This window comes from Natator depressus, chromosome 1, assembly GCF_965152275.1.
Source record: "Natator depressus isolate rNatDep1 chromosome 1, rNatDep2.hap1, whole genome shotgun sequence".
Taxonomy (NCBI): Eukaryota; Metazoa; Chordata; order Testudines; family Cheloniidae; genus Natator; species Natator depressus.
In genome coordinates, this window is record NC_134234.1 from 99,267,692 (window position 1) to 99,280,198 (window position 12,507).

The 12,507-nt window shown below is 39.5% G+C and overlaps 1 protein-coding gene across 2 annotated transcripts in view; it reads left to right on the forward strand.

Moving 5' to 3' along the window:
• PCCA (propionyl-CoA carboxylase subunit alpha) overlaps positions 1-12,507 on the forward strand; it is a 388,477-nt gene that overhangs the window by 127,417 nt on the left and 248,553 nt on the right. For both annotated transcript variants that reach the window (XM_074963058.1, XM_074963066.1), the window contains exon 10: positions 9,120-9,222. In XM_074963058.1, the coding sequence (XP_074819159.1) occupies positions 9,120-9,222 (103 nt within the window). The remainder of the gene's footprint in view (positions 1-9,119; positions 9,223-12,507) is intronic.

Here is a 12,507-nt window from a genome sequence, read left to right on the forward strand (position 1 = left end):
CCAAGGCACAAATTCTTCCTTGTCCTTGGACGGTATCGCTGTCACCACCAAGTGAGTTAGATAAAGATATAGGAAAAGGAACACTTGGAGTTCTTGTTTCCCCAAAATATCCCCGCAAGCCTCTTCACCTCCTTTCCTGGGGAGGCTTCAGAGTAACCAAGGTGAGCACAGACGAGACCCTTGGGTTTTTAGGACACTAAAAACCCAATCAGATTCTTAAAAACAGAACTTTGTTATAAAGAAAAAAGTAATAGAAGCACCTCTGTAAAATCAGGATGGAAGGTAATTTTACAGGGTAATAAGATTTAAAGGATTCCCCTCTCGGCAAAACTTCAAAGTTACAAAAAACAGGAATAAACCTCCCTCTTAGCATAGGGAAAATTCACAAGCTAAAACAAAAGATAACCTAACGCATTTCTTTGCTATTACTTACAATTTGTAATCTTAGATGCTTATTTCAGATATGGCTTTAGGAGATGTATTTTTCCTGCCCTGGTCCCTCTCTGTCCTGGAGAGAACACAAAAAGAGCACAAACAAAAACCTTCTCCCACAGATTTAAAAGTACGCCTCTACGCCAATATAGCGTGATCCAATATAACGCAGGTTCGCATACAACGCGGTAAAGCAGGGTCTGGGAGGCAGGAGCTGTGGGGGGGCACTTTTGGGGGCCCTGCAGGCCCAGAGTGTCCTGGGTGATTAGTGGGGGGCTGGGAGCAGCCTGCTCCACTTCCCTCATCCCGGCCCCAGCCGTGTCGCTTGGGGGAGGGGGCTTGGGGGAAGGGATTCTCCTCCCCCCCACCCCGCACTCACTGGCAGCGGCGGAAGTGGAGCAGCCCGGCCCCAGCCCGCTCCATTCCACCAGCTCCCAGCCGTGGCACTCTGCTTCTCGCTGCCGGTGAGTGTGGGGGGCGTCCTTTCCTCAACCTCCCTGCACTCACCGGCGACGGGAAGCTGAGCAGAGCAGCTGGGGCCACATTGCTCCGCTTCCCGCCGCTGCTGGTGAGTGCCTGTCTGGGGGCAGGGGTGTGAATAGGGGTCAGGGCAGTCAGGGGACAGGGAACAGGGGGGTTGGGTAGGGGGTGGGATCTTGGGGGTGACAAAGGACAGGGGGGGTCTCTGGAGGAGGGGCGGTCAGGGGACAAGGAGCAGGGGGGCCAAAGCAAGTTCGATAGAATGCGGTTTCACATATAACGCAGTAAGATTTTTTGGCTCCCGCGGACCGTGTTATATTGGGATAGAGGTGTATCTTCTTCCCTTATTGGTCCTTTTGGTCAGGTGCTAACCAGGTTATTTGAGCTTAACCGTTTACAGGTAAAGGAAGGATTTTATGCTACCCGTAGCTGTATGTTTATGACAAACATACATCTGTAATTAACTCAGTTTAATTTTACTCGATAAGTTCATCTTTAATGAACTACTGTGCCATGTGTTAAAAAATTGAACGAAGTATCGGTTCTAAAAGCTGGAAGAAAATAAGCAAAATGAATAGCCAATTTAAACAAATTTTACATATAAAGAAAACAATCTTATTTGTATTCTTCACTTCCTGAAGCTTCTTTATGTTCTAATCTAAATAGGAAATGAAGTATAGCATCTTAGAATGAGGATCTAGGATAACACACTTCATACTTACAAGGATGCTTTGCTCCTATTGCTTTAGAAATCAGAATTACTCCCTTCATCTTGTACAGTCAACAAGTACTTCTGTTGTACTAAATCAAAAGGTATTCACTTCTGTTTTTGTTCAGATATCGTCAAAAGAAATTTCACAAAATGAGTAACTTTAAAAAAAAAAAAATGAAATGCAGTACTAAACCATGATTGTTAGGTGGTTTTAAAGCAGTACAGATAAGAAGTGGGGTAGTCAGAAAGCTCTTTGATGCAGATGAGTGATGTCAACAGAATCCAATTAGGCATGTGATTTTTGTTTATCTTAATGACACTGCTTTAGGACCAACAGCTAGTGATACTTGCCTTGTTTATGGAAAAACCACTGGAATACCATTCAGTGTTTGTTACTGTGTACCTGGGACTTTGTCTCCCAGATGGTCATTTTGCTACTTGTTACATTTATCCTGTCTTTGCAAAGTTTCCTTACCCCACAAAAAGTGTAAAAAATGGTAGGAAAAAGAACATAGTCACTAAGGGAAAAAAAAATCATTTGCAGATAAACTATTTTTGCACTACCCATCTAATCAAGAGGAAATCCTCATTTTACAATTTGCAACTAGGCAGCAGTGAAGCCTAAATTTTAACTAAAGTTGGCTAAATATTTTGCTGTCAGTTACAGAAAGGTAAACTGAGATTAAGAGTGAGGGGAAAATATTTAGAATAGGAACACTGATTTGGAGAAGTAGAAATATTAATAGAACAACACTTCCATCTAATTTTTAACAGTCAACATTGTTGACGTGTAACATTGAAAGGTTGTGAAAGATTTTTCTACACACACATTATATTGTCTAAGAAATATAGTAAAGTATTTTTCCATTTTGTGTAGCAACAAGAGAATAATTTCTGGGTCTAATCACATGAAACCTATTGACATTGAAATTTGAAGTGGGTGGCTCCAGCAAAAAGGATAGCATTTTGCTTTTCTCAGCTTGAGCTTCTTGTTCTGAATGCAGCCCAGGTTGGTAGTGACAAACAATTGCCATCTGATTAGTTGCTGGTATCCTGTGGGATGAATTTGTGGTCTCAATCCAGTTTCAATTTTTAAAAAGATGCTAATTTCTAATGTTGGCATTCTCAGCAGAGAGGCCAAAGACTGAATGAACATGAAGACTGAACTACCTTCTCAACTATAGAGACAGTACCCCAGAACAGTTTTGTAATATGTTGGTAGACCAGCAAACTTATATTGCTTTTGCCCTGTGGATCTAGTTCTGAGTGCTGTGAACATGACACGTTCCATAAATTCTAAATTAATTTTAAGTAACTTTTGCTTAAAAAACACTCACTGGATTTTCAGAATATAGACTATTTGATGCACAGTTTGTAATCTATTTTCAAAACAGGGGATGCACAATATTTTGATTAAAGAATTAAGATTAAAGACCATGGATTATGATTCCCAGAATTATAGAAATTGAACATAGAAAAGACCTATTTGAACTACTTCACTCCTTGCTCTTGGAAGATTATTCCCTTGTTGCATAATTACTAGTGCTTCATCCTGTGTACTTTTTGAAGGTCTTAAGTGATGAGACTTTCAGCATATCCCTTGGGCTTTTATTATTCAGTCCTACAGATCTCACTCTTAGGAAAATTTAGGCAGAAAATTTTTCATTCTTAATTTTATCCCGTTATTCCTAGTTATACCTCATTCTACCACCCTTAATAATTCTTTTCTCTCATTAGTATTTATACTCTCCATACTTTTGGAAAGTTATCAAGTCTCCTATTAATCTCTGCTTTACTGATCATCTTATCTTCATATGTCATCCCGTCAGCTCTCTCACCATTTTAATTGCTTTCTTCTAAACTCTCGCTAAGCTATGAATATCTTTGTGGTAATGGAGGCGTTTAGAATGATGAATTGTAGCAGAGCTGTATGGAGTGACTGTTATCTCTTTGCATCGTGATGAACTTCTCTGCATAAACAGTCGAAAATGACATTGGACTTATTTCCTGTTGCAAACTCATGATACGTTGTAGACTCATACTGTGATTCCTCTACTTTGCTGTCTGCTGTTACCTCAAGGTCTCTGTCAGCATTACTGACTTCCATGGACAAAATGTATCTCTCATTCAGTTTCCCACTTTGGGTGTATGTTTGGAACAGACTGCTAGGTAGTTCTTATCTCTTGGCAACCTTTGTAGTGGTATACATGGATTTTTTGCAGTTAGGGAGCAAACCCTGGAAGTCCAAGGTCTCTGGTCTTCCTTCATCCCCAAGAATGATTTCTCCGCATCAACCTTTTGGAGCTTTTGTTCTCCAGTCCTAGGCCCCTCTCCATCAGCACTAGGCCCTTGCAAGATGTGGCAAGCAGCGGGCTGTGGCCTACATGCATATAGACCACTATTCTCCAACCCAGAAAATCTTGTACTCACAGCATAGAGATTGAGCTGTGGAGGTATGTAGCTGAAGGCTTCTCCAAGGTGGTTACAAATTGCATGCATCTCTCAGCAGGATGCAGCCATCCTTTCTCACCCTTGCTTGGATTGGAATTATGCTCCCCTCACCATTGGAACTGGTGTTCTGAAAGAGGTTGGACATGCAGTCTTGTTCCCTCCAGCATGTTGTCTCTCCCTTTCCCTCGGACTCAAGCTGGTTTCAAGAAAAGTCTCAGTCAATGCTCTTTCTGGTCATATGTTAGCCATCTTAGCTCTTTGTGTGAGCTCTACCTTTTATGGGACCACAATTTCTCTATCTTTATACCAGGCAACATTTCTGCAGTGGGATTTATCCTTAGTTTTCCAGGAGATTACAGAACCCTATTCAGACTTTTGGATGACAGATCCATGAAACTGTGAATACATTAGATAGTTAGAAACTGCTTTTTCAAGTTATTTTCAGCTGTAGTTATGACAGTCTTTAGAATGGGAGATTATGCTCAGTGATTTTTTCTTATTGTCAGTTTAACAACTGCCCCAAGTACATTCCTGAGATGAGTTTGAAATTTCATGATGGTGAGCCTATTGTTTACCTAAGTTGTGTCCCAATCTTGTTGTAGTAAAGGCAATGTCGTGCTCTCCTTAGATCTCTGAAATCTTACATAACTCATACTCAGTTTTGGAAAAGTTTACAGTTTATCTGTTTCAAAGATTGTAACAAGAAGGCCACTGTGTCTAGGTGAATTAAACATTGTATCCCATTAGCCTTCAACTATGTCAGAAGGCTATATTCCGTATTGTTAAATGCTATTCTCTAAGAGGCATGGCAATCTTGTGAGCTTTCAGTGCAGAAGCATCTGCTTCTGAAAATTGAGATGCCCTCCTAGTCATCTCCTCAACTCCTCATTACCAGTTAAATCTGTCTTTGCGGCTGATATCTATTAGGTACTTCAAGTGCCTTTGGAAGGTAAGCCCACCTTTCTGGTTTACTGTTCACAACATTGGTTGTTTTCAATTGCTGCTGTCCAGCAGTATGGGAGAAGAAGGACATATAAGAGAAAATTATTTGTCAGTAATTCTATTTGTCATAGTCTTTTCTTCTCCCACCTCTCCTCGAAGAGCATCACTTGGAGTTTTGTCTCTGATCTTATCTATTACTCTGCTCTGGAAGTCTCACTGTAAAAGAAGAGAATAGGTTGGTGCTTGTATACCTGCCTTGATAGACAGATCTTTTGTCTCCTTTCTTGGGTAGGCGAAGTCATAAAGCTGTCTGTGATTGTTGTTGCTGGGTAGTTTTGTAGAAAAGGGGACTATGGCAGACAAAGTTATTGGTGACTTCCTGTGCTGCATTCACTACATCCTCTAATTTTGTAATTCTGTTTTTTTTTTAAAAAAAAAAAAAATCAGATTACATTCAGTTAAGAAAATTAACACAACACTGATTCACCAAAGAGATTTTTTTCATGCTGTATTCAAGGACCTTGTAAATAGATTGGATATGAGTTATTTGATAGAATATTAAAAGTGAATAGAGAGAGCTCACTGAATTTGTGAAATTCCATTTTATGGGGTGGAGGGGGGGGTGGAGAGGAGGAATCAAATCCCCAGGTATTTAATTTGTGATTCTAGGACTTTGACTGTGTCTTTTTATAAACAAGAAGTCAGCCATTTATATAGTAAAAGTGTTGTGACTATAGACAACAGTTTTCTCAAATCATTTAAAAGAAATTTTGACTCAAGCTAAAGCATTGTGTTTGTTTTGTTTTGTTTAGTTTAGTTTTTGTTTACTTTAAAACTAATTATTTGTAAGATATTTATATTTTGATTAACATTAAGCATTGCACTTAACAGTCACAGTTTTAAAGGGATTCTGTTGTATTGGTGATACTCAAACAGCTGTTTTTAGAGCTAGGTTTCACAAGAACGCAGAACTGGACAGAAAGTGTCTATGCAATGCCAGCACTGGAATTTTATTTTTTCCCCCATTAATTGGTATTTGGTTGGCCCCAGTATCGGATATTGTAATGTCACATTATGTCCCAAGTCTCCTACTTACCCTATATCGGGGTGGGCAAACTTTTTGGCCTGAGGGCCACATCCGGGTTCTGAAACTGTATGAAGGGCCAGGTAGGGAAGGTTGTGCCTCCTCAAACAGCCTGGCCCCTGCCCCCTATCCGCCCCCTCCCACTTCCCGCCCCCTATCCGCCCCCCTCAGAATCCCTGACCCATCCAACCCCTCCTGCTCCATGTCCCCTGCCCCGCCCCCATCCAACGCCCCCCACCCCCTGACAGGCCCCCTGGGACTCCCACGCCTATCCAACCCCCCCCCCCCCCGGACCTCCGCCCCAACTGCCCCCTGCTTCCTGTCTCTTGACTGCCCCCCAGACCCTCCTGCCCCATATCCAACCCCACCGCCCCCTTACCATGCCGCTCAGAGCACCAGGACTGGCAGCTGCACCACCTGGCCGGAGCCAGCCATGCTGCCGCACAGTCTAGAGCACCAGGGCAGGCTGGTGGCTCTTGCAGCTGCCCTTTCTGGCAGGAGCTCACAGCCCCATCACCCAGAGCGCTGGCGGCACACCGAACGGAGGCTGCGGGGGAGAGGGGACAGCAGGGGAGGGACTGGGGGCTAACCTCCCTTGCCGGGAGCTCGAGGGCCGGGCCGGGCAGGACGGTCCCGAGGGCCTGACGTGGCCCGTGGGCTGCAGTTTACCCACCTCTGCCCTATATGTTTCTGCCCAAAGAAGGTGGTTTTTGTAATTGTAGTGAGGCTGAGCTTTGTGGGCATGCGGTGCTCCCAGATCATTCCATTTCAATTCAGCCAACAGCAAGAAAACTTGTTGTGGGTTCTGTTTTTATTGAATGCATATTTCTTGCCAAGAAGTGTAGCCTAGGTGAAAAAAAAAGACATTAAAGAAGCCCTACATACAGCATTCCTGGAGAACCTGTCTCTCACACAGCTCAACCAGAATTGGAGGAGTGCAGAGGCCACCTTTTCACCACCCTATCCTGAGCTGACAGTGTGCTCCGCAGCCATGGCAAGGATCTAAGACAGTATTTCCTAATGCTTTGGGTCCCTAGGCCACTGCTTCAGTACTGATTCAAAGGGAAGCGTGAAGCTTGAAATACATATCTTTGTAGGGCTTACATCCAGACATTATCTCTCTGCCTAGCCTGTGTAATCTGACTTGGTCTTGTATTCCCCTTTAAAATGAATGAAATTCATTCTTTTATTAATATTCTTCATTCTATTTATGGACACAAACATAGGCTTAGAAAACACAAGTGTGTAAATAAGGTCAAAATACCTAATTAAGACAATCGTGTATTTTTAGGTTTTACAGACGTATAGATGAGGTAATTAGGCATATTGATTTTTTTTTTTAAACAAGCATTGCAGTCTGGATTTTTAATTAGCACATGCTTCAGTGAAGCAAAAATAAAGTAGTCAATCAATTGTGCATAATGCTGTCTGATATAATGTTTACAAAAGCAAATCCATTGATTTAATACTTAAAATTGTTCAGAATTTGTTTTGATAAATATAGATGTATCGGTGTGTGTGTGTGTCTATATTTTGCACCATTTTTGTTTAACTTTTTTAGTCAGATCAGCTAGAGTGGTGTCTACTTCTATACAAGTGGTATAACTTTGTTGTACAGGACATGAATACGCTGAAGTTCATCTTCCTCTTGAATAAATACATTTAATGTTTTGAGGTTAAAAAATAAAACTGGCCAAAGGGAACAACTGAGTGCTAAACAAATTCTAATCTCTTTAAATTATAAAACAACCATTATCTAAATGTGTGTGTTTAAGAGGATGATAGAGGTACCTTTTAAATATAATACTCAAAAAAGGGCCACATTCATCCATCCTACAAAAACTTGTCAGGGAGGCTTTGTTTAGGACACTGAACTGGGTTTGGGAGAGAAGAAATTCACAGCTACCTCCAACTAATAGGCAAGTGACGAGGACTGCATCACAGCCCTTCCATGGCTACTGTTCCAGTCTATAGGCTAAAACCGTGACTGCTACCACTCTGCACCTCCTATGTGTGGTGTTAGGATGACTGCATTCCTGCAGGTAAAGATATAGTGGTTCTCCCCTCACCTTCCCGGTGAAGTGGCCTGTCTCTGCGGCCAGCACAGAACCTCTTTCTGCTGCGTGAAGGGGTTGCAGAGTCCACCATGCAGCCTTTTGGGCCCTATTCACCATGTGTAAACTTTACCCAGTGGAAATTGTACTTAAATTTGTATTTCACTAGTCATGTCCCACAGTAGTAACTGCTCTATCAGGAAAAGTGAAACCAACCGGTTCAGTATCTCAGTAATCAAAAGAAAATGAAAAATTAAATTGTTTATATAGGAGTAAGTAAATAAAGGCAGGAGGGGAAGTCATACTAAGGGGCTTCGCGCATGCAAAGTAAGGTTGAGTTCTACCATACATTAGGAAAAAAACTTATGAATATGGCTAAGTATTGCGTTTTAAAAAAAACTGTGCACTTAGTAATGTGAGGAACAGCTGAATTTACATAGTACAGCATCCAAGATTTATCCTTTCATTTAATTTTTGCATAACTAACCTTTGGCTCTGCCGTCGTTGAGTTATTCAGAGGCTGCAATTCTTAAAAAATTAATGGTGGACCCATCCAAGATGTAAATTTTGTATTACATAATTGTTTTTGGAATTCTACCATTTTTTTTCTCATGGAAAATATGTAACTTGTGCAAAGTTGTCCAATTGTCTTAAAAATGCTCAAACGTTTAAACTCTTCAGAGTTCCCTTTGTTCTTTGAGGGGGAAATTAATGAATTTTTACTTTCCTTCTGCCTATCCAAGAAAGCTCTTATTTTTGCATTCTGTTTAAAAAAATGAATGTACACTTAGAGAATCTTATCTTTTTGGTAATATGTACATTAACTGATGGTAGCCTGATTTAAGTGAATACCAAAACTCCCACTAACTTAAGTGGAAACTGAATCAGGCCGTAAAAGGATTAATTTTCTTTATTGTCAGCCTGGCTTTTTTTTGTGTGTTTGTTTTTTGTTTTTTTTTTAAAGGGAAGGCTTTAGATTTTCATCTCAAGAAGCTGCTTCAAGTTTTGGTGATGATCGACTATTGATAGAAAAGTTTATTGATAATCCTCGCCACATAGAAATCCAGGTTTGTACTTTTTCCATTTGAAATAAAATTTGAAATGATCAAACCCTTGAGATGATCAAACATACACTATAATGGTAAGCATGGTCAGATTTATTATGGCTTTGAAGACATTAATGTGGATATCAAACTGTAGTTGGTTACTCAGAGATAGTGACTTGGATTCAGCTGTCCTCTCAAGCTTTTTTCAGAGTAGATTCTGGAGGTGGAAAGTCTTGCCACCTCTTTTCTCCCACTGCATCATCCCTTCTGCTAGAGAGTCCAGGTGTGTCCATCACAACCCAAAAAGTGGGTGGTGCAGGCTAATGAGGAAGGCGTTTGTGACAATGGTGGCTATGTGACGTGCAGATCTAGCATATCCCTTGAGCTGCTTCCTGCAGCAGGATTCCTACAGAGTATCCATCACAACTTAAAACTTCCCTGATCTGGCAGAAACCTTGAGTGAGGCTATTTGATGCAGTTCTACTTGTTCTAATTCATGGGGGTGGGCTTTGCTATATTTTACCCCTCTTTCCATTAGCATGGATTAATCTAGCCCAGTGTCATCACTCATATACTTCAGATAACAAAATAACATTTTCGCTCCTACTCCCCTCTGTTTTGCAGGAAAATGGGAGAAATGGTATCCATACATCTGTCTGAACCTCAAAGATCTACCTACCCCCAAATTTTCTCCTTGTTTTTCACCTCCACTTCCCCACTATCGAAGCATTCTTCAACCTAAGGTGGTCTAGAGCCAACTTCTTCCAGAGTACATTTAACATTTTCTTATTTGTCCAGAGAGGATTGCTTAATTCCTTCAGATACATTGGACATAACACAGGAAAATCAAATGAAGGTCATCAATGGGTTCTGATGATGCATATCATTTGAACTACATGCTTGTAGTTGCTGTGAAGTCAGTTGAACCACTTAAGGTGTGTGTAGTGTAGCCTTGTGGTTCACAATATACGGTTGCTTTTTACTTGGATAGCTTAGTTACAAAAGAAGATTAATTTTGATCTTGGGCCAGACCCCCAGTTGGTATAATTTGACATAGCTCCACTGAAGCAAATGGAACTACTCCAAACACCCTTGTGTTACTAGCAGCTCTTTGCAGGCTTGAAGATAAATTTTGTTCATGCCAGAGACATTAGTCCTCTTACAAGAATTCACCAAATCTGAAAATTTAAAACAAACTTCTGTTTTGAAAATAAATAAATTTAAAGATGTCTTAATTAATGGAAAAAAAATCTCTTCTAATGCTCATGCATTAGAAGAATAATATAGCAAAATATTACAAAATTTTGCAAGACAATTTTCCTTTGGACTTTTAGCCAAGAACAAGAAATTTGCAGCCCAAAATACTTCTTTCAAATAAGAGATAAATGATTAAAAATAGAGTTTGAGCAGAAGTGCCATCTCAGCTACATCATCACTATTCAAAATTGTGCTTAAATTTTAATATTATGTACATTAAATACTTTTTGAATCTTTGCCTTTAGTGGGCGTACAATATACGGTGCTTGATTCATATTATGTAACCAATATCTGAGTCATATTTACATTGAATTCAAAGTAAAAAATTATACCATTATTAGACTTATCAATTGCACACAATTTGGGGAACTTTTAAATAATTTATTTAAAATCTTTTTTTAGAAAAATTACCTTTAGGTTTTCAAGAGGGAATTTCTTTACATTTTAACGTGTTCTTCAATATTTGTTTCAATAAAAGACAAGTATAGTGGTTGTTCTAACAATATTGGTTTGTATTGCATCCTATTTCATATGGAAGCAGAAACGTATCCATATAAAACTATGCCCTAAAACTTTCCCTCAGATCTTGTAAGGGGGGGAAAGTATTTATTATATCATGCTTATGTTTGGATTTAGTCATAAAATGTGCCTCAAGCTAAATAATTATTGTGGATTTATTATTTCAAAATGCAAAATACTGGGCATAGAATACGTTATTTAAACAGTCAAGTCAGAGTTTTGCATACAACTCTAACAAACCTGAAAGGGATTCTGAGGTTTCTTAAGACTCTAGGTAAAGTGATGTGAATAAAGATTTTCAAATGTATTTATAACTAATTACAAATCAACTCCTGCTTCTTAATGTGAGTTTTTTGCCTGTCAGAATTTTGAAAAAACAAAGTTCTGAAGCCCAAGCAAGTGCTATTAGAGTGAACAATTTACTTGACATCTTTCTTTTGTGTGTGTGTGTGTGTGTGTGTGCGCGCGCATCAATGGGTATCATATAAATTAAAACCAGATCTATTGATACCAAATAGGACTATACTCAGGCATACAAACTTTGGTAAAAAGTTTTGCCTGTTTAATATTTTGAATGTATTCTTTTCCATCTTATCTATGGAACTTAATTGTGGATGCAACCCTGAATGAATCTCTTCTGACAAGAAATCTATAATGTGTGTGTCGGTTTCCTTAACGGAAGTTTCATTTGTTTTTCCAGTCCAAAATACAAATTCCTTATAATTTGTCATATGATTTTTTTCACTGAGACCTTGAGATACTTTGACAGCAGTTCAATAATTTAATATAAAAAATCCTGCTGATTGTGTGGACTGGTAAGTAAGAGAAAAAACCAATTAACCCCTTTAACACTGCTAAATATGTCCACTCTTTTACCCAACATGCTTAGCATGACCTGATTTTTGTTTTTTTTGCTTAAAATTTGCCTAAACGCAGACTTGATATCGCATCAGAAAAATGAGCAAATATTGAATCTACTAAGGATGAAGGTTAAGCCCAAAACTATATTCTGGCTTTTGAGTGACCAGGGACTGGTGCAATCTGAGCCAGTAAGGTTCACAGAACACATTAGAGTTCAAACAAATAGTGCTTTTGGCCCAAATTTTCAACAGTGACTATTGGTTTTTGGGTCCCTCAGTTTTTTTGGGGGCTCCACTTTAAATATCTTAAAAGGGCCTGATTTTTCATAAGGTGTTGAACATCCAGCATCTGAAAATCTGGGCCTTTTGATAGGACTCAAATTTGACACCCGAAACTACTATTCACTTTTGAAACTGTAGACTACTATTCTTCCTTTGTGACACCAAATACCATCTCTTTGGTCTCTGGAAAGATACCAACGTTAAAAAATGTTAGCTATTAAATATGTTTTATAAACATAAAAGATCAATATTAAATAGTATCAAAAAGACTCCTCACATGTTTAAAATTAAGCATGTGCATGTGTGGTGGTAGGCTTGGGATCTTAAAGTAATCTGTTCCTCAACACGGGTAATGTTGGCAGTCAAATTATTTTTTATAAAAATTTTA